Source organism: Dunckerocampus dactyliophorus, chromosome 19 (genome assembly GCF_027744805.1).
Source record: "Dunckerocampus dactyliophorus isolate RoL2022-P2 chromosome 19, RoL_Ddac_1.1, whole genome shotgun sequence".
NCBI classification, from domain to species: Eukaryota; Metazoa; Chordata; class Actinopteri; order Syngnathiformes; family Syngnathidae; genus Dunckerocampus; species Dunckerocampus dactyliophorus.
Genome location: NC_072837.1, coordinates 13,866,464 through 13,893,697, shown reverse-complemented (window position 1 = coordinate 13,893,697; position 27,234 = coordinate 13,866,464). Strand labels below are relative to the sequence as shown.

Here is a 27,234-nt window from a genome sequence, read left to right as displayed (position 1 = left end):
ATCAGCATAATGAGCCAGAAGTATGCATCTTTATTTGCAGGAAAAAAGTTTTCATATCAAAGTTATATTGAAAAAGATCTTTTGTCTGAAACAAGGCTCACAATGATCTGTGTATTGACGGGCTGCTTCACGCTAAGCTAAATAGATAAACACATAATAATGCTTATTGCCAATCCACACAGTGAGTGATGTTGTTGTCAAAGTGGTCACAAGGCCGCTTGTGTTTCAGCCTGATGGCTACTTCATGGGACGTCAAAGGACTTCTCTTCAGTTCATCCTCGTCCAGCTGGCATCTGTACCCAACACGACCACGGTGCTGCCGGTTCAGCCCCCCCCAGGCTCTGTGGAGACATTCAGGTTTGGGTCGTCGTCCACTTGGTAGCACTTCCCCAAGCTTTTGATGATCTTCACGTTGGATCGGGCTGTTTCTGCCAAACTATTCTCCAGAATCCAGCCAACCGACTCAGAGTCCGGATCCCCCAGAAGGAGAACATTCTCCATGGCCGTCTGCAGGAAACGGACCCCTGTCAGAACCAGTAGCTGGCAGGAGGAGAAATCATAATGCACAGGAAGTGTATTTAGTGCCCCCTCGTGGTCGTACCGAGGACAACGGTGTAGAAAAAGCTATTAAGTGAGGACGCGTCCTGTTTTACAACCGTAACAAGCACACTTTTACAGGACTTGCATTCTTTTTTTATTGCTGTATCATACCTCAACATCTGGGCCTAATCTGACACGTCACTTCCTGTTTCCTGTTTGCATGTGAGTAGTGCAGGACTGCATTCAGGTATTAGCTTAGCTCTTGCCTGGTAAGTCAAATGATTTACAATTGGTTGGAACGCAAACGTTGTTCACTGTGAACTGGAAATGTTCTGCCAGCAGTCTAATCGGAGAGGAAAATGGACCGAAGCAGCTTAATTTGTTACATTGTGTCTTCCAGGAAACGGGAAGGTGTACTAAGTATTTAAGATGAGATGTTGACCATCTTGAAGGCTCATATGGTGACGCAGTACCTCAAACAACCAGATGAGCAGCACGGCCACGCCCATGGACTGCATGATACCGGTGTAGTGGTCCAGCAGGGCCTGTCGGCAGCCCCCCTCCCACAGGTTCTGCTGCTGGCTCCGAGCGTCGTAGTTGAAGTGGGCGGAGCTGTTGCTGACCTGGTGCTGGATGCACGGGCGTGGAGAAAAGGTACTGCAACAGCTGAATGGAACGCCATCCAACAAGTACTTCCCCTCCACGTTACTCCTTAGTCGTCTGCAAGGGACGAAGAACAACTCTTAGCTGGGGATGAAAACGGACCAATGAGTACAAGGAACCAATGAGAATGAGTTGGAACCAATGCGGATAATGACCGATGAGGACAAAGAAGGATCAGTGAGGACGAAGAGGGACCAATGAGGACGAAGAGGGACCAATGAGGATGAAGTGGAGCCACTGAAGACAAGGACCAAGGAGAACGAAGAAGGACCAGTGAGGGCAAAGAGGACCAGCGAGGATGAGGAGAGCCCAGTGAAAACAAGAAGGGACCAATGAGGAAAAGGGACCAATGAGGATGAAGAAGGCCCAGTGAGGACAAAGATGGACCAGTGAGGATGAAGAGGTACCAAGGAGCAAGAGTCACCAATGAGGATGTAGAGGGACTAATGAGGATGAAGAAGGACTAATGAGGACGAAGAAGGATCAATGAAGATGAAGAGGGACCGATGAGGAATAACAACGACTAGTAAGGACGAAGATGGACTAGTGAAGATGAAGAGGGCTCAATGAGGACAAAGAAGGACCAGTGAGGATGAAACAGGACCAGTGAGGACGAAGACAGACCAATGAGGACAAAGATGAACCAGTGAGTGCTCCTTACTCCAGCACGCTGCTGCTGCTCATATCCAGGTATCGGTTACTGATCCACTGGACCTGGAACCAGTCCCGGTATCCCGTATTTCCACAGCACTGGAACTGGATCTGCAGCAAGTCCAAGGTCTTCTTCAGGTAGCAGCGACCTGGTGTATCAGTGTCCTTGTAGTGGCGCATAGCATGCCGCAGTCCCAGGAAGAGTGATTCCTGCAGCTGGCCTCCCACACTGTAACACAGCAGCGCCCCCACCAGGACGCAGAATGTGAAGAAGAAGGTGCAGGCCACATAGGGCATCATGACCAGCTTCCAGCGTAAGAACTTGTTTGGGTCAGCACAGTCCAGACAGATTTTCCCACCCAGGAAGTTGATGCAGCAGGCTGCCAGGCCTGTAGCGATCAGCATATGTGGCACATGAAGGACGCCCTGGTCAGACATCACTTCCTGCCATTTCTGGATCTCCACTTTCAGGAACAAACCCACCCAAAAGAGGGCGGCGCCGGTCACGACCGAGACCCAGTTTAGAAGGCAGAGGATCTCAGCGAGCTTCTCTCTCTCTGCCTTGCTAAAGGTCACTTTGCAGACAGCCATGATGGTTTGGATCACATGTGCATGGTCACCAGCGGGCCCAACTGCCGCATGCTCTCCTAGTGGCCATCATGGTTCTCTGCCAAGGAACCTTGCAACTCAGCAACAGGAACATCAGTTTAAAGGCCGACGACACAACGGAGAAGGTAGGATGGTTTTTGGCAGACTGGTTGCTCCAATCAGATTCCACTTTAGTGTCCTTAGCTCCGCCCCGTTGATCATGATTGACTCAACTTTAAACACAAAACTCATGGAGAGAGTGCCATACATGAACGATTGTCATACTGTGCGTGAACGAGCGTCATACGTGGAGAGGGCGTCATATGTGACATGAGTGAGCGTCTTAGGTGAGCCGTTGTGTTCATACGTGAGGGAGTGTCATACTCGCAGCGAACGTCGTACGTGAGCCACCGTCATGGGTGGAGTGAGCATCATACGTGGAGCAAATGTCATATGTGACATGAGTGAGCGTCATACTTGAGGCAGCGTCGTATCTGGCGTGAGCATCGTACGTGAGTAACCGTCATGTGTGGCGCGAGCATCGTACGTGAGCCATCGTTGTGCATGGAGCGAGCATCATATGTGTTCCAGAGTCATACGTTGTCCGAGCATCATATGTGGAGTGAACGTCATAGGTGAGCCAGAGTCATATGTGGCGCAAGCGTTGTATGTGACCCAGCGTCGTACGTGGAGTGAGTGTCATATGTGAGCCGGCGTCATATGTGAACGAACGTCATACGTGAGCCAGCATCATGCATGGTGGGAGCGTGACAATTGTAGCAGGCGTCATACGTGAGTGAGCTTCGTACGTGGAGTGACCGTCATACGTGGAACGAGCTTCATACCTGTGTAGCAAGCGTCATACGTGAGCCAGCGTCATATGTGAGTGTCATACATGATGGGAGTGGGTGTCATGTGTGAGCATCAAAAATGGAGCAAGCGTCATACGTGAGCATCATATGTGAACAAGCAAGCGACATACGTGGATTGAGTGTCATACGTGAAACAGGCATCGTAAATGACGGGAGCGAGCGTCATACATGGAGCGGGTGTCATACATGAATCTCATTCGTGGCGCAAGTATCATACGTGCTCGTCCTCTGTCGAACAGGACATGGCCTTGACATGTGAGAGGTCGAAGTTCAGTCCATCGATAGGAAAGGGGTGGAACTTGCTCCTCTGATAAGAAGCTTAGTGGGTATTTCAAGGTGACGTTTTGTCACGCAGGCAGGATGTGACCTTGGGGTTAGAAGGTGAAAGTTAGCTCACTGAATTCCAAATAATCAGAAGACATTTTCCAAAGGATCACCTTCAAACGTCTCATGTCCATCTTCTTCCCTGAAGATTGGATTTTAGTTCACATTTATTTCTCTAGTTCTTCAGATCTGTTCCTGTCGAGACTTGTGAGGATGTCGGTGGAAAGGCCACTAAAACACACATAGAAATCACATCATTGCAACCGTAAAAGCCAAAAACATAAAGGTCATAATGATGGAGAGCTGCTCTAACACATAAAAGCTTTACCGTCCAGCAGCAGGTCATTAGTTGTTCTCGGCGGGACCAGGGCGCAAATACTGAATCTGAGTAGAAGTTGAGCGGCCGTCATGTGTTCCTAATCTCCTTAGAGCTAATCAGCCTCATAAGAAGCTACCAAATCTCCAGGCTCCACCTGGGTGCAGCATGGCCACTCCTTCAATGCTGCACTGACCCAGTTGAGTCCAGACACATCCAGGAAGTCAGAGGTCAGAATCCTGGCAAAGAACAGACCCAGTGCCACAGTTGAGTATCCAGTCCAACTGATGAATCCTTTTTTTGTTCGTTTGTGGTGCCCGTCAAATTTTTTTGCCGTTTGCTCGTCCACAACACATGTAGTTCTGCTGTCTTGCCACTAGATGTCAGACAATAACAAAAAAGAGGCTCTGTCACTGCTGGCTGAGTTCCATTATGTCCTCAAAACTATCGAAATTGAATTGGGCCATTATTCACGTTTGACATCTTTCATCCTTCCTATTGCGACTCCTGTGGCCTTCATGATCTTGTTTTTGTACTCACATCTAGGAAAACTACAAATGAAGTCAGTAAAAGAATATCGTGTCTGTCTGTCTTTGTGTGAATTGTTACCGTTTGCTGTTATTTGTTGTCACCATCGTGACGACTCACGCGTCGGTACTCGTCTCCTCCTGGCTCCTGTGGGCCCATGATGTGACGTCACGTATCCATAGCGTTTCCGGCAGGGAAGGCTGGGACCTCGCTCAAGGTTCATCAATTGACCACCACATACAGGGTCAACATCCGGGAGCATTTGCTGCTATATGCACACAAAAGCATATATGTGTATGTATGTATGTATGTATGTATGTGTATCGCAAATTGTAGCTGAGGGTAATAGATGTAATATTATTTTGTAATGTTGTATGATGTCAACCATTGAAAGAAATGACGCAAATTTCCCATTAAAATTAACTGGAGGACTTCACTGAGGACCAGCGTCTAACGTCTTTTGTTGTGAAAGTCCCACGTACCGGAAATGGTTTGAACTGTCGTCATCTTGTCCTGGAAGAGCGGAGTCGACCTGGATTCAGCCATATTCCCGCTGATCAGCCACACCGGTGGCCCGCCTGGAAAGCACCGAAAAACGAGCAGAAACCCTCCAGCACGCTCTCCCACGGCATCCCAGGGGGACCGCCGAATAAGTGACTCGGTCCCGGTGGAGCCGGGCGAGGTCCCGAGTTTTTAGGCCGCCGGCCAACATGGAGCAGCGGCGGCTAACGTGAGGAGACATCGCGGTAGAGGAAAGTCCAGATTTGTGGTGGGATTAAAGCACACTCAGACGCGGGCCTGTCGGTCGAACGGATCGACACATAACGGACTGACGGTACCGGCGGAGAAGCTCCACGACGACGCCGCGCTATCGGGAATGTTGTCGCGGAGCTAACGAGAAGGCGGCTATCGGAGTTTAGCAGCAAACGGAGCCTAAAAGGAGGCTAACAGGCGGCGACTGTGTGAGGATGTCTGCCCAAGTCCGACTGAAGCGGCTGGAGGAGTCGCTGCTGGAGCGGAAGGTGGCGGGATGTCTGAGCGTGGAGACCTTGCTGGACCTTCTCATCTGCGTGCACAGCGAGTGCTCCAACTCACCCCTCAAGAGGGAGAAGCACGTCAGCGACTTCCTGGAGTGGGGTAAGATCCACAAGCATTGAAAAATACACCTCCATCCTGGTTCCTCAGGGAAGTCTAGACCACAGTGAAGCTTCTTGGCTCCAGGACTTTTTAGGCGAGTTGTGAGACGTTTGGGCCTCCTTGAACCCTCCTGGAGACTTACAGTTTGAAATGGGGGTCCATTAGAACTGGGCGTGGCTTAGTTAGACGTTCTAGGGGTTTTCAGAGGATCTCAGGGATTCATCAGAATCGCCTTTGATTAGATTCTTTCAAGTGTATGACACATGCTAATTATTCGGACAGTTGACAGTTATGAACACAGAAGAAATTGATCATCAAATGGAAATGTATTGACAACATTTATAGCCTAACTTTGATTTGTGCATGTGTGTGTGCCATAGTGTCAGACTGGTGTATAATAAATGATCAATAAGTGTGTTTGTGTGTGTGAGGCAGAGTGTGAGCCAGACTGATGTATAATATTTGATCAATAAGTGTGTGTGTGTGTGTGTGTGTGTTTGTGTGTGCAGTGAAACCCTTCACATCTGCTGTCAAAGACATGCGACTACACAGAGACGACTTTGAGATGTTGAAGGTGATCGGGCGAGGAGCTTTTGGCGAGGTAAAACTGCCTATTTTGGACTGTTTGTGTCTCCACCTGTGTGTGTGTGTGTGTGTGTGTGTGCGCGCGCGCGTGTGCGCGTGCGTGCGCGTGTGCTTCCTTTTCAACAGGAAAAGCCTCCAGTGCATTTCCTGTTTGTCGCTCAGAGCTTCCTGGCTTCTTCCTCCGAGGCTTAATTGACAATCACATTCATGTTTTGCTTCGAAAAAATGGAGGCTAGTTTGTGGTTGGCTAGTGCTGCTCAGTGACCAGACGACTTTCCCGCGATGCACCTTATTGCTTCAGTCAATCCACACAAGGCCATTTGAGTGTGTGTACTTTCTGTACATACCATTGGGAGGGTGCGTCTCAGCCACACCTTCTTACTGCCTCAGGACATGGACAACACTCTCACATGACTGACTCTCTTAGCGAGGACACAAACACACACATACATGCACACACGACTGAGAGTGTGATGCACCATGGGTAATTCAGGTGTATTATACCGAATTGTTTGACACACCTTCTCATGACCTACATGCGACTTTTTCGCTTGTCACCTGCAATAGCACCCGCTCGTCACGTCTTCATCCTCATACCTCCTTTGCTGTCTCTTTCAGGTTGCCGTGGTGAAGATGAAGAACACAGAGAGAGTTTATGCCATGAAGATTCTCAACAAGTGGGAGATGTTAAAGCGAGCAGAGGTAAAGTTGTGGTTTATTTGGATCATGTCGGCGTATTCTTTTCATGGTGTGATCCTGGTCTAAAAGTGACACTGTTACCGTTTCAAGTGGCTGCTCGATGTGTTCATGACTTGTGTATGCAGACGGCGTGTTTCCGTGAGGAACGCGATGTGTTGGTGAAAGGAGACAGCCAGTGGATCACCACGCTACACTTTGCTTTCCAGGATGACAACTACCTTGTTAGTATCAGCTGTTGTGCTACCTGCACATTCTTTGTGTGTACAAGTGGACTGTAAGGTGTCCTCTTCTGCAGTACCTTGTCATGGATTATTACGTGGGTGGAGATTTGTTGACACTGCTCAGTAAGTTTGAGGATCGCCTGCCAGAGGACATGGCCAAGTTCTATGTGGCTGAGATGGTGCTCGCCATCCACTCCATCCACCAGCAGCACTACATCCACAGGTAACATCCGCAAAGGAAACCATACATACAGTATGTCAGTACTTGTTTAGGGGTGTTCCGATTCTGTGTTGATATTGGGCCGATATTAGCAGAAATTGGGACTCTATTGGCCTGCATCTGAAATCTCCGATATTGGCACTCAAGCAGTCAGTTCCAGACTCCGCCCCAGCACGTTTATCTAGCAGCGGCCTGATAGAGCCCCCGTGATCACAAAGACACCGTGTGCTAACATGTTAAGCAAGGAGTAGGAGTGATGTTATTGTAGGAGTGTGGCAGTATTTTTTTGTATGTCCCAGGTAAAATTCATTCGCTACAACAGAAACGATGACCAGCCCCTGTCGGTGTTGAGTAATGTCGGGTTTAAACGCTTCCTTGAGCACCTCGAACCTCACTATATGATGCCAAGCTGCCACTACATCGTGGGTAAAACTATACCCCACATGCATAGAGAAGTCAATGGGTCAGTTGTAACTTCGGTTGACTCCATGGTGGCTTATTTTGCAGCCGTTATCAATAATAAAAGGAGAGACTTGTGGTCTAACTGTTAGTTAGTCAGGAACTACAGAGTCAGCCGCTGATGATGCCATAGATGAGGCAAATGAGCTGGCAGACAAGGACTTCTGGGTCTGGTGTCCAAGCTAACAGTAACAGGCTGCTAACACGGATGTTTTGGGATAAAAATACGGTACAAACACAGCTGGATTTACAGTTTTTGCATACATTTTTGACCAAAAAACAAAAATACGCTAACCCGGGCGTACGCTAACCAAGGTGCCACTGTATTTACAAACGCGACTGTGCTTATTATTCCTGTTGTGTTTGCACACACCCACAGACATGCTAGTTTGCTGCTAGTTCTTGTCTTTTCTGTGTGGTTGGGCCTAGTCTGCAGAACACAAATGCATGACCGTGTGTGCATGTGTCGTAGTACTTTTTGCAGAGTAGGAAAGCCAGAGGGCATTATCCGTGACTTTATGGATTTTCTTCGAATATTCCAGCTTTATGCTTCACAAAAGTTTTTTTTGTTTCAGAGACATTAAACCTGACAACGTCCTGCTGGACGTCAATGGTCACATTCGACTCGCTGACTTTGGATCTTGCCTGCGTATGATGGAGGATGGAACAGTAATATGCGCGCACACGCACACGCACAGTGTCCAGTTTTATGGAGATGTGAACACAAAAGCTTGTCCATGTGGTCTGACTCCTCAGGTGCAGTCCTCAGTGGCAGTGGGCACGCCAGACTACATTTCTCCAGAGATTCTGCAGGCCATGGAGGACGGGATGGGCCGCTACGGTCCTGAGTGTGACTGGTGGTCTCTAGGAGTGTGCGTGTACGAAATGCTCTATGGAGAGACACCCTTCTATGCCGAGTCTCTGGTGGAAACTTATGGAAAGATCATGAACCACGAGGTCAGAAATCTTTCTTTTGACGTTGTTAGATTCCAAATGTTTTTATTCAAGTTTATCTACACAGACCTGGAGACATGATTCAGATAAGATTTTTCATGTCTCATCCTCTGGTGCCATTTCGGGGTCGTCACTTTGTCCCCAGGCTCTCGTTCTACTTCCTCTTTTCTAAATTTGAACTCGCCTGCCTCAGTGGACGCCCCTGTCCTCCATTTCAGTCTGATTTATACTTTCACTGGTGCAGGTACAGAGCAGCGTTATGTGTTAAGTGTTATGAACTCTTTTGTGGGGGGAAAAAAGTCGACAGTAGGTACCATGAAAAGTTGAAAAAAAGAAGTGATATGAACATGACAAATAGTAGTCGTGAACGAAATGGTATCTGTGTGTGTGGAGACATTATAAAAGCACTGAGTGTAAAAAGTGTTTGTTTTTTGTTGTACCTTCCTGCAGGAGCGTTTTCAGTTTCCCTCCAATGTGAGCGACGTGTCGGATTCAGCAAAGGATCTAGTCCAAAGGCTTCTGTGCTCCAGTGAGCATCGGCTCGGTTTGAACGGGATCGACGACTTCAAGAGCCACCCTTTCTTCAGCGGCATTGACTGGGACAATATCCGCTCTGCTGAAGCGCCCTACATCCCAGATGTGTCTTCTCCCACAGACACGTCCAACTTTGATGTGGATGATGATGTCCTGAAGAACCCGGTGAGGATAACGCCTTGGTCTCATTGTTGTTATTATTATTATTATTATTATTATTATTAGCACAGTCACTTAGCCCTTTAGACATTTGACCTGAAGCCATGTATCCTCTCTCCTGCGCACTTCAAAAACATAAACATTATTATCTGAATTTAACTGAAATATTGAACGCAATTTATTGGTTAATAGTAATTCAGGTCAAATTTTGATCAAGTTTCATATGAGCACTGATAAATAGATAAGTAATTATCCTGCATATCTTTTATTCCAGTCGGATGTTGGGATCCTTCCATTTGAATCGGTTGAATTTGAGCTTTACTTATTTTGTCCACTCAAGATCTCTCATTTAAGTTTGCATATTAATTTGATACCAAATAGAAGGGGAAAGTTTAACAAACATGATAAACCAGTAAGTACAAAAATACAAACAACCAGCGGTAAAGACTTATTTTCAGGGGAATCCCCACTCTTTCATCCGGACACACACACACACACACACACACACACACCTTTTCAGCCCTGCGCGGTGCCGGTATCGGAACACCAATATAAATGAAATTCTTCAAGATGAAACACTTATTGCAGAACATAATCATCAAACTTACTTATTTGTTCTTATATTGCACACAGCGCAATAAACATCTTCATACTGTCTCCGTCCTTCTTTCTGCTCCGTGCTCTGCACTCGTCATTGGAAGTGTTAGTCGTTAATTATTTTTTATTCACATACCGCCCTGACAGTTGGCATACCCCACTTTGGGTTCTTAAAGGGAAGGGGACAGGGAAGGGGGAACGTTCCATCATTTAGTCTTGTCAGCATGACACATCTGGTCAGGACCCCATTTGACCAGCATTCCTCATCTGTCTGATGCCTGGGCATGTCCTGTATGGACCATTCCAAAACTTGCTGGTGGGAAATAGAATTTCTCTTCATCTGAAGGTGTTGATTCCAAATCACTGGTGATGTGGCCTCAAACATCCCAACAAGTTTAGTCTTGAATCGCATCAACTTCCTTTGGTGTCTTTTAATATTCCTGCCTTGAGGAGACGGAGGTGTGGTTGAACCACAATTTCTAGCAGCTAAATGGCCCAAAAAGCCAAGCTGCTACTCATCAGATACAGTATATCCTTTTTGGGCCATAGCAGCCCTTCAGCTTCATCAGCAACATGTCAAATTATGTAAGACCACAATCACCGTGCAGAAAACTTTGGGTAGATGACAGTAACGCGCTCCTCACTTTCTGGCAAGAGCCTTTTAAACAACGCAAACACAAAAGCACTGCTGCCTTCATCATTTCAGGCTGCTGCTCTACAGTTGTGAAACCTTCTGGTTGCCTCAGGTCACCCTGTATAGGATTGTGATACAAAACAAACCTGAAAACATTCTTCTTTTGCTTTGTTTTGAGTATTTTAAGTATTAAAAAAAATATTTTCAAGTTTTGTTTTTTTTGTTGTTTTGTATATTGTAGCTCTTTCATATATTTTGTCTATATTATTGTCACTTTTACAGCCTTGAGATTTATACTAAATTTTAAATTGAGTAAAAAGTAAAATGTATTTTTATTTTCATTATAATTATTAGTGACTGTGAAAGTGACTGTTGAAGCCTTACTGTATAGAGTCTTTGTTGCTACTTGTTTAACAAATGTTCAACAAAGTGAAGTTTGTTCTCACTGATCTTTTTTAACAGGACATCAGCCCACCAGTGTCTCACACTGGTTTCACTGGGCAACACCTCCCATTTGTGGGCTTCACTTACACCACTGAGAGCTGCTTCTCTGACCGTGGCTCTGTCCGGCGGGCAGAACTCTGCCGGGAGGAAGGAAGTGGGGGCCAGGAGGTGGAGGCCTTTGAAAGGAGGATCCGCACTCTGGAGCAGGAGAAGCAGGAACTGAACCGCAAATTGCAAGGTGAGGGCTTGACTTGTGTTCCCAAACTCTACATGTGCTGCCTTACCTCTGACCTTTTGTGCGTGTGTACCTGTAGAGTCGACTCAGGCCCTGCAGGCTCCGCATCGGGGAGGAACACTGAGTCGAGACAAAGAAATCAAGAAGCTGAACGAGGAAATCGAGCGCCTCAAGAAGAAGCTGGCAGGTCAGAAAAGGACAAATTGCTTATTGGAAGACCAGCAGTTTGAATCACACTCCCTTTACTCTCCAAGACTCTGATAGGCTGGAGCATCAGCTGGAGGAGGCGGTCACCCTTAGACAAGACTACGAGAGCTCTGCCTCCAAAGTAAAGAGCCTGGAAAGGCAGGTGAAGATCCTGAAACAAGAGAAGGACGACGTCAACAAGGTGAGGAGCTCCTGATGGACTTGACCTCATCGTTCCTCCTTGTCATTCACTAACCATTTTCCTTGCCCTGCTGAGCAGCAGTTAGTGGAGTCTCTGGAGCGTTTGAGGAGCCAGTCAAAAGAACTTAAGGAGGCTCATTCTCAGAGGAGGTTGGCCCTGCAAGAGTTCTCCGAGCTGTCTGAAAGGATGGCTGAGCTGCGCTCGTCAAAGCAGCGTCTCTCACGTCAGCTTCGAGACAAAGAGGAAGAGTTGGATGGCATCCTCCAGAAGATGGAAGTCATGAGACAGGAGATCCGCAAGACTGAGAAGAACCGCAAGGAGGTGATATTAATTATTTCTTTATTGCTGAAGTTGCTCCTTTACGCCACCACAGGTGACAAACACCTTAAGCCAAGTGGTGTCACTGTGGGCCACGTCACAGTTATGGTTGCCCTCAGGTTGCCTTTAATTGTGAAACCATATAAATGTATAACCGTCCCATCATAATATTGCACATTTGATTATTTACTTACTTACATTTGAGGGCCGCGCGGTGGCCTAGTGGTCAGGAGGTGGTGGATTCATATCTGTGTTGGAATATCTCTTTGTCGAGTTTGCATGTTCTCCCCGTACGTGCGTCTGTTCTCTTTGGGTCCTCTGGCTTCCTCACACATTTAAAATATGCATGCTAGGTTCATCGGAGAATCTAAATTAGACAATTTAGATTCTACGATGAACCTAGCACCTATAGACATAGGTGTGAATGATTTTGTCTGTATGTGCCCTGCGATTAGCTGGCAATCAGTCCAGAGTGTACCTCTCGCTCGAAAACAGCTGGGATGGGCTCCAGGATACCCACGCGACCCTAGCAGCATAGAAAGCAGCATAGAAAATGGATGGATGGACATTGAAATCAGAAGTCAAGGTTCAAGCAGAAATTTGAGTATACTATAAATATAAAATAAAATAAAATATAACTAATGCATGTTAAATGGGGTTTGACAACTCCAATTGCATGCAGTATTTACAAAGTTATTTGTATCTACTGTCGCTGTGATTGGAATTGTCACGGACTACGTCGTCGGTGACTTGCCAGAGAGAAGCAGGAAGGTACTGAAGCACTGCCTGTATTTTTTTAATTGCCATTTATACAGAGGTACCTTGGCATACGAGAGTTCCAACTATTATTATTATTATTTTTTTTTTAGAAGCTAGTAAACGGCAGGCATAGCCGAGGACAGCTATGTAGGGGCTTTGTCAAGTCAGAGCAGTGCATTAGCTAGCACTAGCAGTGCACTAGCTAGTCATCACCACGTCAGTAAAACATAAACGCACTTGTAGCAATCTAATTTATCTTATTTATTATGTATTGTGTAAAATTTTGACAGGAACAGCATCAAATTTAAAAGCACTAAATGAATACAGACCCACCATCCACCTTTACATAAAATTTGATGTAGTTAGCGAAGTTTGAATCGTATTGAATCGTTTACCACCAGATTTCCATCCCTACTTACTATAGATTTTTATCTGCGATTAAAAGCAATTAAGTTTAATATGGAGGAAATGGGATTAATCACGATTAAAATCTTTTAGTCGATTGACAGCCCTAATATTAAAGTATATACACACACACACAATTAAAAATAAAAGCAATAATCATAATAATGAATACAAATAAAATAATAAAAATAAGTGTAAAAAGTGTATTTCTACAAAGTATCTTTTTGACGTGCATTATTTCCAGGCTTTCGGGGGCCACATAAAACGATATGGGGAACCAAATCTGGCCCCCATGCCTCCAGTTTGAATTTTCCCAGGGACAGCTTGAGAAAACGTCAAAACCACAGGAAAGAAAATGTTGAGAAATGTAAGCTACCAGATATGTATCCTTCCACAACGACAAGAACCTACCGATGATAAAAATGTTGAGGAGGAAAGCACTTTGTGAGTATTTTTTTTAAAGCATTTTTAAAAGCAAGCCTGCTATATGAGGCCATGCAAGATCACTCCAGCCCTTTAAAAAAAATCTAAACTGTATATCCTAATGTCCACCTTCCTTGAACGCCGTCTTGTCCAATTTCGGATCCACACCTGCAATAAAAGTGACTGTAACACATTGATTAGTTCCAGCTCCAATAGCTCCAAGTCTCCTTGTCTCTGTAATTATGTTCACTAGCGACAAAGGAAGCAAGCTGAACAGTCAACAAGAGTCACTGTTGCTAACATACGCTAGCCGCTGGTGGTCAGCTTATATTTTTTTGGGTGGGAAAAAAAGGGTCATCTAGAGCCAAGGAGAGATCGCACCTTTAATGACTTTTAGAAATAATATCCTCTCCTTTATTACGTTGCAGAAGCAAGCTAAACAAGTCGTTACAGTAAGTTAAGAGACGGGCGCAGTAAAAGGTTTTTGTTTTTTTTTCAGCTGGAGGCTCAGCTGAATGAAGTTAAGGCAGAGGCATCCAAGGAGAGGAAGCTGAAGGAGCACAGCGAGGTTTACGCCAAACAGCTAGAGACTGAGCTGGAGAGTTTGAAGGTCAGAAGTCACAGCAAAGCTTTACACACCAGAATAATGTCTGGACAAAAGGGAGGGATGTTTGACATTGATCCTGGTCTTACACGGGTGCTTGTCTCAGTCTCAACAGGGACGCGGAGCAGCAGCAGGGGGGGTGGAGTCCCAGCAGGAGCTGTCTCGGTTGAAGGCGGAGCTCGACAAAAAGGTTCTGTTCTACGAAGAGGAGTTGCTGAGGAGGGAGTCTGCTCATTCTTCTGAGATGAAGAACTTGCGTAAAGACCTCCACGAGTCGGAATGTTTGCAGCTTGCCACCAACAAGGAGCTGCTACAGCTCAGGGACAAGTTGGATAAGGACAAGAGGGACAGGTGAGTCTTGTCAAGGAAGTTCTGGAGTGGGTTCACTATTGATTTGCTTAATTTTGAGCTTTCGGTCTCCTGCAGACAAGCGGAGATGGACGAAGGCATTGCTGTCCTGAAAGAGAAACATGAACGAGAAAAAAACCTCCAGATGGAAGAAAATCGCAAACTGATGACTGAGACAGACAAGGTGACTCACTGAAGATCACATCTGCTTTCAATGAAGTTGTGCTGCTGCGTGTGCATGAACGCTTTCGTCCCGCTTTGTCCTCCATCAGCTGTGTTCCTTTGTGGACAAGCTGACTGCTCAGAACCGTCAGTTGGAGGACGAACTTCAGGATCTGTCGTCCAAGAAGGAGAGTGTCGCTCATTGGGAGGCTCAGATTGCTGAGATCATTCAGTGGTGAGTCGCATTTGGCTTACGAATGACCGCCAGAGGCCGCTGTTGTCTTATACTGTACCCTGTTGTTTAGGGTGAGTGACGAGAAGGATGCTCGTGGTTACCTTCAAGCTTTGGCCACCAAGATGACAGAAGAGTTGGAGACTCTACGCAGCTCCAACCTGGGGACCAGACCTCTGGTAATAACCCCTCACACCCAAAACTATCAAAAACTATGCGACTCGCATGTGCTTTGGAAGATAAAGGTGTTTTGTTTGTTTAATCATGGCTTGTTAGAGAGGATGAACTGACACTGATTCCTTTTTTCAAACACACACACCAGGACCCTCTGTGGAAGGTGCGTCGCAGTCAAAAGTTGGACATGTCTGCCCGCCTGGAACTGCAGTCGGCTTTGGATGCCGAGATCCGAGCCAAACAACTGGTCCAGGAAGAACTACGCAAGGTCAAAGCTTCCAACATGGCACTGGAAAGGTTAGAAGTAACACTGAGCTCTCCACGTATGTAATGTACATAGTGTCATATACTGTATATGCAGCCACAAACGATACGCAGTCAATCCTCACCACATCGCGCTTTGAATTTTGTGGCTTCACTGTATCACAGTTTTTAAAAAATCTATTAAGAAATCATTGCTGTTTCGTGGTTGACCACGGCCTATTAGTAAAAAAAAATACAATCATTATTTGTACTTTTGGGCCTAAATTACAAATTTGCAAGAATAAAAATGGTGAAAAAAATGCTATAATGCTAACATGTAAGTCTATATAATGTCATGTTTTCTATTATTATGTCTACTGTATTGGCTAATATGAGTGTGAAGGTGACTATAGGGGTGTTATTTCATGTCTAGAGGGCTCTAATGTTAAAAACCGTATTTACCTGTGACCAAACAGGTTTTCTTTGTTCTAACGACAAAAATATTCCATTTATAAATAAGGAATCTTACTTTGCAGAAATCCACTTATTCCCTGTGAGAGATTACTGTATATATATTTAATGAATATCTTCCCTCACCTGTCTTCTCACGCCTCACCCACCTGCGCAGTAAGCTGAAGGAGTCAGATGACAGGAGCAGAGAGATGGTGGAGCAGATGGAGAGTCTGAAGAAGGAAGTGGACGACACTCGATCGCGCTCAGACAAAGGTGAGGCCGCATGCTGACTCCTCCTACTTCCTGTATGACTTGGGTGTAACTACTTCTGCAAGCAGGAAGTAGCATGCAAGCATTAGCATCTGCAATCAAGGTGTTGAGGCATCACATACTTTGACCTTGGAACTTGTGTCTGCAGCACTGAACCTTCCCGACTTCCAAGACGCCATCTTTGAATACTTTAATACCTCTCCGTTGGCGCCTGACCTCACCTTCAGAGTAAGTCACCTGTGTCTACGCTCCTTCCTGTGGCCAATCAGTGAGCAGGAACAGATCCCATGATGATGATGTCACTCAGGTGTTGTTAGAAGTGAATGTTCAATGTTTGTTTACCACCATGCCCCAGCGACTTGGAATGGTGACGCAAACATCAAGTGGTTCCTGAGTTGTTAGCTGAAAGTCTGGAATAGCTGTTTCTATGTTAGCATGTTCCATTTATTCTAGGAATTGTTGCTAATATGCAATTTCTGCTGTATGAAGAGCATGCAGGATTCTTTGTCTTCATTTATTCAACCTGTGCAACCTGCAGACTGCTGATATAGACTACACCCCCATGAAAGCCGAAACCACGCCCCCCTCATCCTCTGCCTCTGAGAATGAGGTAAGTCTTTGCAAATGGTAGGATTTTCAAAGAAGACCATCTTTACATTGAGACTTGTCCTGTCCATCTTGAGGATTTGAAGGCGTTGTCAGTCTCAGCGAGCCCCTCCCTCACCTACCAAAGTTCATCTGTGACCCCACTCAAGGTAGAGTAGCTTGGCACTTTGAGTAGAGGTTTGCAAATTCAATAAAACTATTATTACCATTTTTTTCTTTTGCAGCCCAAAGCTCACCAGCTCAGCATTAAGACCTTCTCCAGTCCGACACAATGCACCCACTGCACCTCCCTGATGGTGGGACTCATGCGACAGGGATACGCCTGTGAAGGTAACCTCACCTACCTGCTTTCGGGTCACTCCTCCATACCCTTGCTATGGCTAACAGTGATGTGAAAACACCCCCTCTTGCTCCCTGTAACGACCGGCTTCTCACCACAGTATGCTCCTTCATCTGTCATGTGACCTGCAAAGACCACGCTCCGCTGGTTTGCCCAATCCCAGCTGAACATGCCAAGAGACCGCAAGGTGTCGACGTCTTGAGAGGCATTGGGACTGCCTACAAGGGCTACGTCAGGGTAGGAGGACTTGTGCAGCTGAATGACTCAAGTGCAGCGTAATAAAATGTCAACTATCAGGGCATCAAATCCACGGCAACTGGAACACACAAACTTGTACACAGCTACGCAGTGCCAGTATAGTGTTGGCATACTAATCCAGTGTGTATACAGTGTCAGTGGAGTGTTAGTACTATGTTGGTGTAGTGTTAGCATACTAATCCAGTGTGTATACAGTGTCAGAGGAGTGTTAGTACTATGTTGGTGTAGTGTTAGCATACTAATCCAGTGTGTATACAGTGTCAGAGGAGTGTTAGTACTATGTTGGTGTAGTGTTAGCATACTAATCCAGTGTGTACACATTGTCAGTGGCGTGTTAGTACCATGTTGGTATAGTTTTAGCATACTAATCCAGTGTGTATACAGTGCCAGTGTAGTGTTAGTACTATGTTGGTATAGTGTTAGCATACTAATCCAGTGCGTATACAGTGCCAGTGTAGTGTTAGTACTATGTTGTTTTAGTGTTAGCATACTAATCCAGTGCGTATACAGTTCCAGTGTAGTGTTAGTACTATGTTGGTATAGTGTTAGCATACTAATCCAGTGCGTATACAGTGCCAGTGTAGTGTTAGTACTATGTTGGTTTAGTGTTAGCAAACTAATCCAGTGCATATACAGTGTCAGTGTAGTGTTAGTCCTATTTTGGTTTAGTGTTAGCATACTCATCCAGTGTGTATACAGTGTCAGTGTAGTGTTAGTACTATGTTGGTTTAGTGTTAGCATACTAATCTAGTGTGTATACAGTGTCAGTGTAGTGTTAGTACTATGTTGTTTTAGTGTTAGCATACTAATCTAGTGTGTATACAGTGTCAGTGTAGTGTTAGTACTATGTTGGTTTAGTGTTAGCATACTAATCTAGTGTGTATACAGTGTCAGTGTAGTGTTAGTACTGATGCAGTATTGATGGAGGGTTTGTGTTTTCTCATCTGAACAGATTCCAAAGCCCAGCGGCGTGAAGAAGGGTTGGCAGCGAGCCTTCGCCGTGGTCTCTGACTGCAAACTTTTCCTTTATGACGTTCCGGAGGGGAAGTCCACTCAGCCTGGGGTGGTGGCCAGTCTGGTACTGGATCTCAGGTACGCTGGACACCTGCACTGGGTTGTTTGTTGGGATGATTTCATGACCATTTTCTGATGATTTATTGACATTAAAGCATGCAAATGTTTGGTTGTAGAGATGAAGAGTTCTCTGTCAGCTCTGTCTTGGCGTCCGATGTCATCCACGCCACCAGGAAGGACATCCCTTGCATCTTCAGGGTATGACCTCTTGCGACCTCAATCTGACCTTGCATGCACAAGTTGACTCGTCTTGTCTTACCTTCAGGTGACGTCATCGCAGCTCAGTTCCTTGCTGTGTTCCGTGTCTCTGCTGGTTCTGGCTGAGAATGAGACGGAGAAGAGGAAGTGGGTGCGCATCCTGGAGGGTGTCCAGAGCATCCTGACCAAGAACTCGGTGAAGAATCAGCAGGTCCACATCCTGCATGAAGCCTACGACGCCTCGCTGCCCATCATAAAGAGCACGCTCTCTGCCGCTGTGCTGGGTTTGTAACATCCATCACTCAAACTCCTTTGCTTTCTTGGTCTGGTGTGTTTATTCCATCGTGGTGGTGCACACGTGTGTTTTTTGTCGTGTTGGTGCATGTTTGGTGCGTGTTTTCTGTCATGGTGGTGCGTGTGTCTGTATCACACGGTGGTGCATGTGTTTTACCCATTATGGTGGTGTGTGCGTGTTACCCATGATGGTGGTGCACATATGTGTTTCCCGTCATGCGTTCCTGTCTGGGGTCATGATTGTCTTCTGTTTGTGTTTGCAGACCGGGAGCGGGTCGTCCTGGGAACGGAGGACGGGCTGTTTGTGGTGGAGGTGACCAGAGACGGTGAGTCCACAGTCGAGTCAGGAGCGACGTGGTGGTAACGTTTGTTTCAAATGTTTTTGTATTGTGTTGAAGTGATCGTGCGAGCGGCGGACAGTAAGAAGGTTTATCAGATCGATCTGATCCCGAAGGAGAAGATCTTTGCGCTGTTGTGCGGGCGAAACCGCTATGTCCATCTTCACCCTTGGGGGGTGCTGGAAGGCAACGAGTCCACTTTTGACGTCAAACTGACCGAAACCAAAGGATGCCAAGCTCTCACCACCGGGGTTCTGCGGCCTGGCGGCGCCGCGTGTCTGCTGGCTGCTGTAAAACGGCAGGTCAGAAGAGCTGACAAGAAGAATGGTAGCGCCGCTCTTCTCCTTCCTGACACGTGTTACTGCTTGTCTTCCAGGTTCTGTGCTTTGAGATCACTCGTGCGAAACCACATCACAAGAAGCTGTGGGAGGTGCAGGCTCCCGGTACGGTGCAGTGGTTGGGGATGGTTCGGGAGCGGCTTTGCGTGGGCTATCCTTCGGGCTTTGCGCTTCTCGCCCTTCAGGGTGAGTCGTCGCCCATCAGCCTGGTGAGCCCGGCGGATCCATCGCTGGCCTTCTTAGCCCAGCAGCCTCTGGACGCCCTGCATGCGTTGGAGGTGGGCTCCAGCGAGCTGCTGCTCTGCTTCAGTCAGCTTGGTGTCTTTGTGGACGGACAAGGGCGCCGCTCGCGGACCCAAGAGCTGATGTGGCCCGCCACACCGCTTGCGTGCAGTACGTCCTTCACATAACACACAAACTATGTCTATTAATGTCATTTGGTAATAGCAGTACCAGTAAAGAAAAACAGGACCAAGAGCAGCCAGAGCCATGTGATGGAAAACAGGTGCCAGGTGGGATGGTAGTCCCAACTGAGGCCTTGGTTATCTTTTATCTTAAATTGGGTGGACTATCAGGCACAGATGACTTGAAGCTTGTTGTTTTTTTTAGCGGAGACGGCGTTTCTTCTCCATCTAAGAGACATAGATAACCGTCCTTCTCGTCTCTTGGACTGTAGGCTCTAACTCCTCCCACCTGACCGTCTACAGCGAGTACGGAGTGGACGTCTTCGATGTTCACACGGCAGAGTGGGTCCAGACCATCTCTTTACGCAAGGTATCCAATCAGAGCTTGTACAAGTTCAGAAACTCAGAAGTTCTGGCTCACGTGCGTGTCCGTCCTCAGATCAGACCCCTGAATGTTGAAGGGACCCTCAACCTGTTGACTTCAGAAGCTCCTCGCCTCATTTACTTCAGCAACGCGTCCTCAGGTAAAAGCACCCGAACGCCTCAATTTGCAACTGGTTGCGCTTCTCTCGAGAACCCGATTCCGTTCTGTCCTGTCCTCAGAGGGAGACCTGACTATCCCAGAGACATCAGACCACAGCAGGAAGTTGATGGTTCGAACTCGCAGCAAGAGGAAGTTTCTCTTCAAAGTTCCAGAGGAGGAGCGACTTCAGCAGCGGAGGTGACGCTCCATGACTCCCCGGCATGACTTGGAAGGTGAATGCTGGTGCTGATTCGTCAAAATGATATCTCATCTTTTTAGGGAGATGCTGAGAGATCCAGAGCTGAGGTCCAAGATGATCTCAAACCCCACCAACTTCAACCACGTGGCTCACATGGGACCAGGAGATGGCATGCAAGTTCTCATGGACCTCCCCCTGGTAACCTCCTGCCTGCGTGTTCTCCTTCCTGCTCTCTGCACGTTCTCCTTCCTGCTGTCTGCACGTTCTCCTTCCTGCTCTCTGCATGTTCTCCTCCACTTGCATGTTCCCCCCCTGCCTGACAGTTCTGTTCGTCAGACTGACTCCTCCTTTCTTCTCCTCCTTTCCTTCCCTCGTTTTCAGGTTGGTGATGTGGGCCCCCCATCCCCGTCGCCCTCCCCATCATCCTCCACCTCCCGTCACACCCTCATCTCCTCCCCCTCCCACTTTGAACACATCTATCACATGACGTCATCGTCGGCCGGCGTCTTCTTGCTGAAAGACTCCACCTCCTCCTCCTCCCAGCAAAGCCTCCTGCAGCCCTCCTCCTCCTCTTCCTCTCCCTCCATCTCCTCTCTGGGAAGGGTAGGCCTGCCTCCCCCCACCAACTCACGCACACACACACACACACACACACACACACACACAAAGGGTCCCCACCATCACCCCTCCTTCCAGCATCCTCTGCTGCTTGCTGTGTGTCATTTGATGATGTCATCATTTTTTATTGTTTATTATTCTTTGCAGGTGGTAATTGAAGTAAAAGTCAAGTCAAAACAAAATGCTGACTAATCAAACAATAATAATTCTATAATCAAATCCAAGACGTCAGGAGCAGTCAATAGAAGTGCTTATCGGAGGAAGGCCTAAATGAGGCGGGAACACAAAGACTGACAGACGATCAATCAATCAAGTGGTGATGACTCCTGGTTGCTTGGTTGTCACCAGGAAGCATCAAAATGCCAGGATGTGTGCTTACGCTGCCCCTAATGACGATGACATGTTTGTTTTCCCTTTGTGTGTGTGTGTGTGTGTGTGTGTGTGTGTGTGTGTGTTTGCGCGCGCACGCAGGGTGTGATGTCTTCCACTCAAGAGGATGTCATCAAAGATAAGCCCCGCCCACTCTCCAGCATCTCCCGGCAACAAAGGAGCAAGACGTACATGACCCGCACAGCGTCAGGTACGTACTCATTCCCCAGCATGCATCAGCACGCTTGACAGTTGTTTTTTGTCTTTTTTTTTTTTCTTTTGTAGATTTTGGGGGAGGAGCTTCGTCTCGCGGTGCTCATGAAGTGGACCAAGACTTGGACCGAGAGGTAACGCCAACGCCATCTTTATGTTGATCTTATCGCGGACATTTTCATTGATTGATGTTACTTTTACAGCCGGACTCTTACTCCACCCCGTCTAACAGCTCCAACCCCAGCAGCCCCCCCAGCCCCAATTCCCCCCATCGCAGTCAGCTGACTCTGGACTCTGAGCCTTGACACACACGCACGCACGCACACACACACACACACACATATGCACACACAGTTGCAGAGGCGACATGGTTTTCAATTTTAATCCAATTTTATTGCGATTGCGATGGTGTGACGAAGCTTCCCGCTCTTATTTTTGGTTTTAAGTTTGTTTTGTTGCTAGGAAACGCTGCTGATGGCTGCCTTGTTTAACTCCCGCTATTAAATCATTTTTATTCATTCACACCATTTCCTGTTTGACTTTGGAGCAGCTGTTGCTAACTTCCTGCCTGGAAAAAACAAACACTGTATTGAAGTTGCACATTGTTGTTGTAGGAAAAGAAAAAAAGGATTGATTATGTATCAGTGATTTTTATCCTTCCTCTTGCCCTTAACCTTTGACCTCAGTGGCCGCGGATGGGGGGTGGGGTGGGGGGTCACTTCTGAACACTACTGCTTAGATTTCCCCCCCACCCACAATCACCAGTTAAAAATGTTTGTAATGACATGACATAACACGACAAATAAAAGAATCTACTGATGAAATCTGCTTCCTTTCCGTTGGCGTCGGTTAGCAGGGTGTGGCTAATGCGGCATCCAGCATTGCCCCGCCCACATGTACAACCTCGGCCCTGTGTGCCACCAGACTTGGACCAAATGCTTCATCACCAGCCTGGCGAGTCCAATGTTTCCCCAATCTCTGTCCAATCAACTTGGAAACGGTGTAGCCAATCAGAATAGAGCGTCCATCAGGTCAAACACGAAACACACAGTGGAGTTGATCATTTTCATATTTGAATGACAAACTTGATTTTTTTATTGTTTTCAACCCAAGTAAGTCAAAGTGATGACTGCAGAAAGCTTATCCCCGCTGCCCACTCGCTGATGCTTGTCAATTTTTCCAGCGGATTTGCTGCAAGAGAAGAAGAGGTCAGATGTCAAATGATGATGCAGCTGAAAGACAACCCTGTCTCTTCCTCACTGGGTTGTTGAGCAGCTCGTCGATCTTCCTGTCCTCCACTGACCCCGCCTCAACCTTCCCTCGGTATCCCAGCAACAGCTGCCGGTCTTTCAAGTCCCGGGCCGTCTGATTGGCAGAGAGGAACAGTGACGTGAGAGATCAATGTGCTGGAGTAACATGGGAGCCCCGCCCTTTCCCCTCCCCTCTCACGTTGATGACGATGTCGTGACATTTGTGTTTCTGAGCCAGAGCGATCCTCGTGTCCGCGTCGTCCACCAGGCCCACGTAGTCCTGCAGCACCTGTCAATCAAGTGTACTTGCAGGTCATCAGAAGTTTAAGAGTCATTGAGGTGGACTTGAGTCCAAATGGAACATTTGCTGAGATTCTTCAAGACGTCTCTGTCAGGTGAGGCGCTTACCTGCGTGGGGGCAGAGTTTTTCTGCAGGATGTCAACAACTTTTTGGAACCGGAGCGGAGATTTTTTCCTGGTGAAGCCGAGCCAGTTACGGCTGGTGAAAAGCGCGTCCACGTCAGACCACGCCTTCAGCTTGGCTCGCGCCGCCAATGCCGTCACCAAGAACTGCTTCTCCGATATCTGGGATCAAAAGGTGGCACCTCTTCACACGTCCACTCAAACCTCACGTCCATCAAGCTCATCGGCACGCTCACCTTGAAGCTCTGCCGGATGTTGAGGGGACTGCTGAAGCTCCCCTGGAGAGGTGCAGCACAACTTATTAAAGTGAGCAAAGTGGTTCCGGGGAAGTGAACTGACCTCCGGCTGAGTGTAGTGGTAGAAGCAGCAGTAGTACAAAGTGGTGATGAGCGGCATGTGGAGGATGGAAGCTCTCCTGGGGAACTTCTGGAAGATTTCCAGCTTCCCTCCTTGTTCTGCCTGACGGTCTGTTACCTGTCAACCACACAGAACCACCAACCAACCTGACTGAAAAACTCATTGGAAATTTAAAAAAAAAAAAAAAAAAAGTCCCTCATCACCTCCATGATCATCTGCCTCTCCAACAGAGACACCTGATCCTGGACCTGGACCTGGTCTTCAGGAGAAAACTGCAGACTGCAAACAAACTAGTCAACTTGCGGAAGCGCCTTCACCAAGTCCATGTGCCCTGCAGCTGTCAATCACCTCAGGCAGCTCTTCAGGAAGTCCCGCCTCTTATTTTCATCTGTGATGCTCAGGTGGTCTTTGTACTGAAGCAGCTGTCGTCATGGAGACAACAAACTGCCTGTCAAGTCTCAGGCGTACCATTACTTACTTGTACTTATTTTGCAGTAGTAGTAGTCTGTGATCACGTTACCGTTGCGTCTTCCATCCGCCCGAGAGCTCTGACAACAAAAACAAAATGAACATCCCCTAAAAACCTGGCGAGAGACAGAAAATAGACGGGCACCTGAACAGGTCCAGTAAGTGCGTGTGCTCGCCGCTTTCCTTCAGGTAGTGGATGAAATGTCTCAGCGCCGTCTGTCTGGCCTCCAGCTCCCTAAACAGAACCTCTAACACACTAAATGATTAACAGCGCACACACACACAGACACACACACTCACCTTTGCTCAGAGATTTCTTCAGATAAATTAAAACCTGAAAACAAACATTTGATGTCAACAAAAGAGGTGGAAAAAAATCTATTCCAAAAAGTCAAATTTGACAATTACGGCTGTGATGACGTTTCCATCGTGAGCGCTGACGGCGAAGTCAAGCAGTCGCACTTTGTCACGTAAACAGCGGAACTTCTCCAGGTACACCGCCTGAAACACAAATAGTAAGTACACTGCACACACACACACACACACACACACGTGCGCACACACCTTTCCTTGCTGCATCCTGTGCACGGCCTCTTGAGGTGACCAATCACTGATCAGATCCTGCCAATGACATCATCAATGACTCATCTGAATGTGTGTGTGTGTGTGTGTGTGTGTGTGTGTGTGTCCCGTGCGAACAAGCCCAGCACACCGCCCGGGATCGATCCGATGTCCCCACCCAACGGATGTCATACCTGGTTTTCATGTTTGGGTCTTCGTACTTCTGGAGCGACAATTCTGGCACACGAGTCGCTGAGCGCTGAAAGAGCAAAAACGTTTGATCATGTCTCCATTTTGTTTACATATTTATGATATATTTCTTCATGTTCTCGCCTTCCATTAATGAAGAAATTGAGACACAATAGTGTGAAGTAGTGGTGGTGGGTCAGTACCAGCACCACAACGCAAACTAAGGCGTTCATTATCCGCCGTGCTGGTGTTGTTGTTTTTGGATACAGGAAGAAGAAGCGGAAATTTGTGTGCATTGTGTCATGACGTTTACCGTGTGTCGAAACATTGTCAGTGCGGTCACCCCCCCCCCCCCCCCCCCCCCCCCCCCCCCCCCCCCCACCTTAACCCGACTGCATGTAAACGTAGTCATTGTCTCTCAACTGGCCTGGGAACGCCTCAGGATCCGTCGGGAGGAGCTGGACGAAGTGGCCGGGGAGAGCGAAGTCTGGGCCTCCCTGCTTAGGCTGCCCCCGCGACTTGACCTCAGATAAGCGGTAGAAAAATTACAACCTTTTCTCGTTAGGTTACAACTTTTTTTCTTAACTCGTTCAATACCAAAGACATAATTATATGTTTTCATAAACGCCAACGTATTTGTACGTGTTTTACGTTTTTTTGCGTGAGAGGCTAAAAGAGGTGATGATGCAACCCCCCACTAACGGGTTTGGCTTCAGAGCAAATTTAAGCCATAAACACGGCCAGTAGGTGGCAGACGCGCATTTAATAAGGGCTGGGCTGAGGTAATGTGGAAACACACATGACAGGAAGGAGGAAGTGGGAGAGCGTGGAGGAGTGTAGCGTACAGAAGGTTACACATTGGAGAGGAATTTTAATGCATACACACACACACACACACAAATAGTTCAGGGGCAACTATTAGCGTCCAATGAAGACATGTGTCTCACCAGCGTCAGCAAAGGTTGCCACGTTCCCTCCTTTGATTCCTGCAGGTAAAACGGACAAGGAGTCACATGACCTGATGCTGCTTCACCTGTCTCGCTTCCTCATCCTGTCTGACCTTTGAAGAGCGAGCTCAGGGAGTATCCCGAATTGACCTTGCTGAGGCTCCGAGTGTCCGCGTTGATCCTGGGTGGGAAGGCGGCTTCTCTGTCCGTCCTGTGGTAGGACGCTGCCGTTTCTTGGACAGACCACGAGATGCCTGATGAAGAGAAACAGGAGGAACGTCAGGTAACCATGCATCCGAGCAGGCAGCAAAAGGAAAACAACCAAGACGAGGTCTCACTTCCCACCGGCTCGCCGCTCCAGTTGACCTTCTCCACGTCATCGTCGTCGTCTTCGTCCAGCAGTCGGATGCTGTTGACCGCCTGTTTGGATTCTTTCAGCTGAAGCACAAAAGGGTCCAAAAGCTTATTTCCCGTCTGTTGAATTCTTTACAAGGCAAACTGATTGGAATAACATAATTGAGAGTGTAGAGCTGCAAGTGCAACGAGTTTCTGTGTGCTGTGAGTTGACATCCTTGGAATTGGCGGTGGTCCTACAACTCCACTACATCACGTGACAGCCTCCACGCCCAGTCACGCTAGACCATCGACGTCACACGCCCAAGGTGTTGACATCTTCATCAAATATAAGCAGACTCACTTTGCCCAACTCGTCGTCTTCATCGTCGAAGGTGAACGCTTTAAACTTGGAACTGTTCCAGTAGTCTTCCTCATCAGCTCGACTCTTCATCATCGTTCTGCTGAAAACAAGCTAGCCGATTAGCACTTGAGCACCGATGTCACTAATTTAGCAATTAAGTCGGACTGTCTTAAGTATTGACGTAATGTCTCCACTGCGACCCGAAGTGACTACTTTACAAACGCGATATGTTTGTAAGAAATTAAAGCTTTGCAACATCTAATACAAATCAGCGGAAGAGGAACTGTTTTTTCGCTTTGAAGGAGGCTGGTGACCGCGGTGGCAGCTGGGAGATGTAGTGAGTAAAGCTCACCAATGGTCACATGACAAATTAGAGCAAGTGAGGGAGGGACCGGATATTTTAAAATAAGCGGCGCCAAGGAGATCCACGA

General features: G+C 47.3%; 3 protein-coding genes across 7 annotated transcripts; 1 reads left to right on the top strand and 2 right to left on the bottom strand.

The window, feature by feature from the left end:
• Nucleotides 1-15: 15 nt before the first annotated feature.
• On the bottom strand, nt 16-5,010 carry LOC129171876 (photoreceptor outer segment membrane glycoprotein 2-like). Of its 4 annotated transcripts, none has more exons than XM_054760949.1 (7): nt 4,564-5,010; nt 4,429-4,505; nt 3,967-4,330; nt 3,752-3,869; nt 1,865-3,681; nt 1,014-1,260; nt 16-507 (listed from the first exon to the last, which is right to left on the bottom strand). In XM_054760949.1, the coding sequence occupies exons 5-7, from the start codon at nt 2,443-2,445 to the stop codon at nt 325-327; spliced, it is 1,011 nt and encodes a 336-aa protein (XP_054616924.1). In that variant the 5' UTR covers nt 2,446-3,681; nt 3,752-3,869; nt 3,967-4,330; nt 4,429-4,505; nt 4,564-5,010; the 3' UTR covers nt 16-324. The 4 variants fall into 4 exon arrangements, with proteins under 4 accessions (XP_054616924.1, XP_054616921.1, XP_054616922.1 ...); XM_054760946.1 differs by having other exon boundaries at nt 16-540; nt 4,564-4,999; XM_054760947.1 differs by having other exon boundaries at nt 16-540; nt 4,429-4,496; nt 4,564-4,999.
• cdc42bpb (CDC42 binding protein kinase beta (DMPK-like)) lies at nt 4,960-24,642 on the top strand. Of its 2 annotated transcripts, XM_054760937.1 has the most exons (38): nt 4,960-5,619; nt 6,129-6,220; nt 6,823-6,906; nt 7,029-7,124; nt 7,199-7,347; nt 8,379-8,472; nt 8,560-8,760; nt 9,208-9,456; nt 11,144-11,363; nt 11,440-11,547; nt 11,615-11,748; nt 11,827-12,069; nt 14,153-14,263; nt 14,364-14,608; nt 14,684-14,789; nt 14,878-15,002; nt 15,073-15,178; nt 15,322-15,470; nt 16,045-16,142; nt 16,288-16,367; nt 16,678-16,749; nt 16,823-16,894; nt 16,970-17,075; nt 17,186-17,322; nt 18,296-18,435; nt 18,534-18,615; nt 18,683-18,899; nt 19,173-19,235; nt 19,308-19,549; nt 19,624-19,978; nt 20,262-20,359; nt 20,429-20,513; nt 20,593-20,710; nt 20,792-20,909; nt 21,093-21,314; nt 21,801-21,909; nt 21,984-22,045; nt 22,115-24,642. In XM_054760937.1, exons 1-38 carry the CDS (start codon nt 5,451-5,453, stop codon nt 22,214-22,216), a joined length of 5,259 nt encoding a protein of 1,752 aa, XP_054616912.1. In that variant the 5' UTR covers nt 4,960-5,450; the 3' UTR covers nt 22,217-24,642. The 2 variants fall into 2 exon arrangements, with proteins under 2 accessions (XP_054616912.1, XP_054616913.1); XM_054760938.1 differs by lacking the exon at nt 21,093-21,314 and having other exon boundaries at nt 4,961-5,619; nt 22,115-24,638.
• Nucleotides 22,975-27,126, bottom strand: vipas39 (VPS33B interacting protein, apical-basolateral polarity regulator, spe-39 homolog). The gene is made up of 18 exons (XM_054760944.1): nt 26,804-27,126; nt 26,445-26,544; nt 26,220-26,360; nt 26,107-26,145; nt 25,165-25,229; nt 24,974-25,030; nt 24,818-24,910; nt 24,710-24,743; nt 24,555-24,657; nt 24,462-24,489; nt 24,290-24,363; nt 24,145-24,220; nt 23,924-24,058; nt 23,821-23,862; nt 23,570-23,746; nt 23,361-23,450; nt 23,172-23,276; nt 22,975-23,102 (listed from the first exon to the last, which is right to left on the bottom strand). The coding sequence occupies exons 1-18, from the start codon at nt 26,894-26,896 to the stop codon at nt 23,082-23,084; spliced, it is 1,473 nt and encodes a 490-aa protein (XP_054616919.1). The 5' UTR covers nt 26,897-27,126; the 3' UTR covers nt 22,975-23,081.
• Nucleotides 27,127-27,234: the final 108 nt, after the last annotated feature.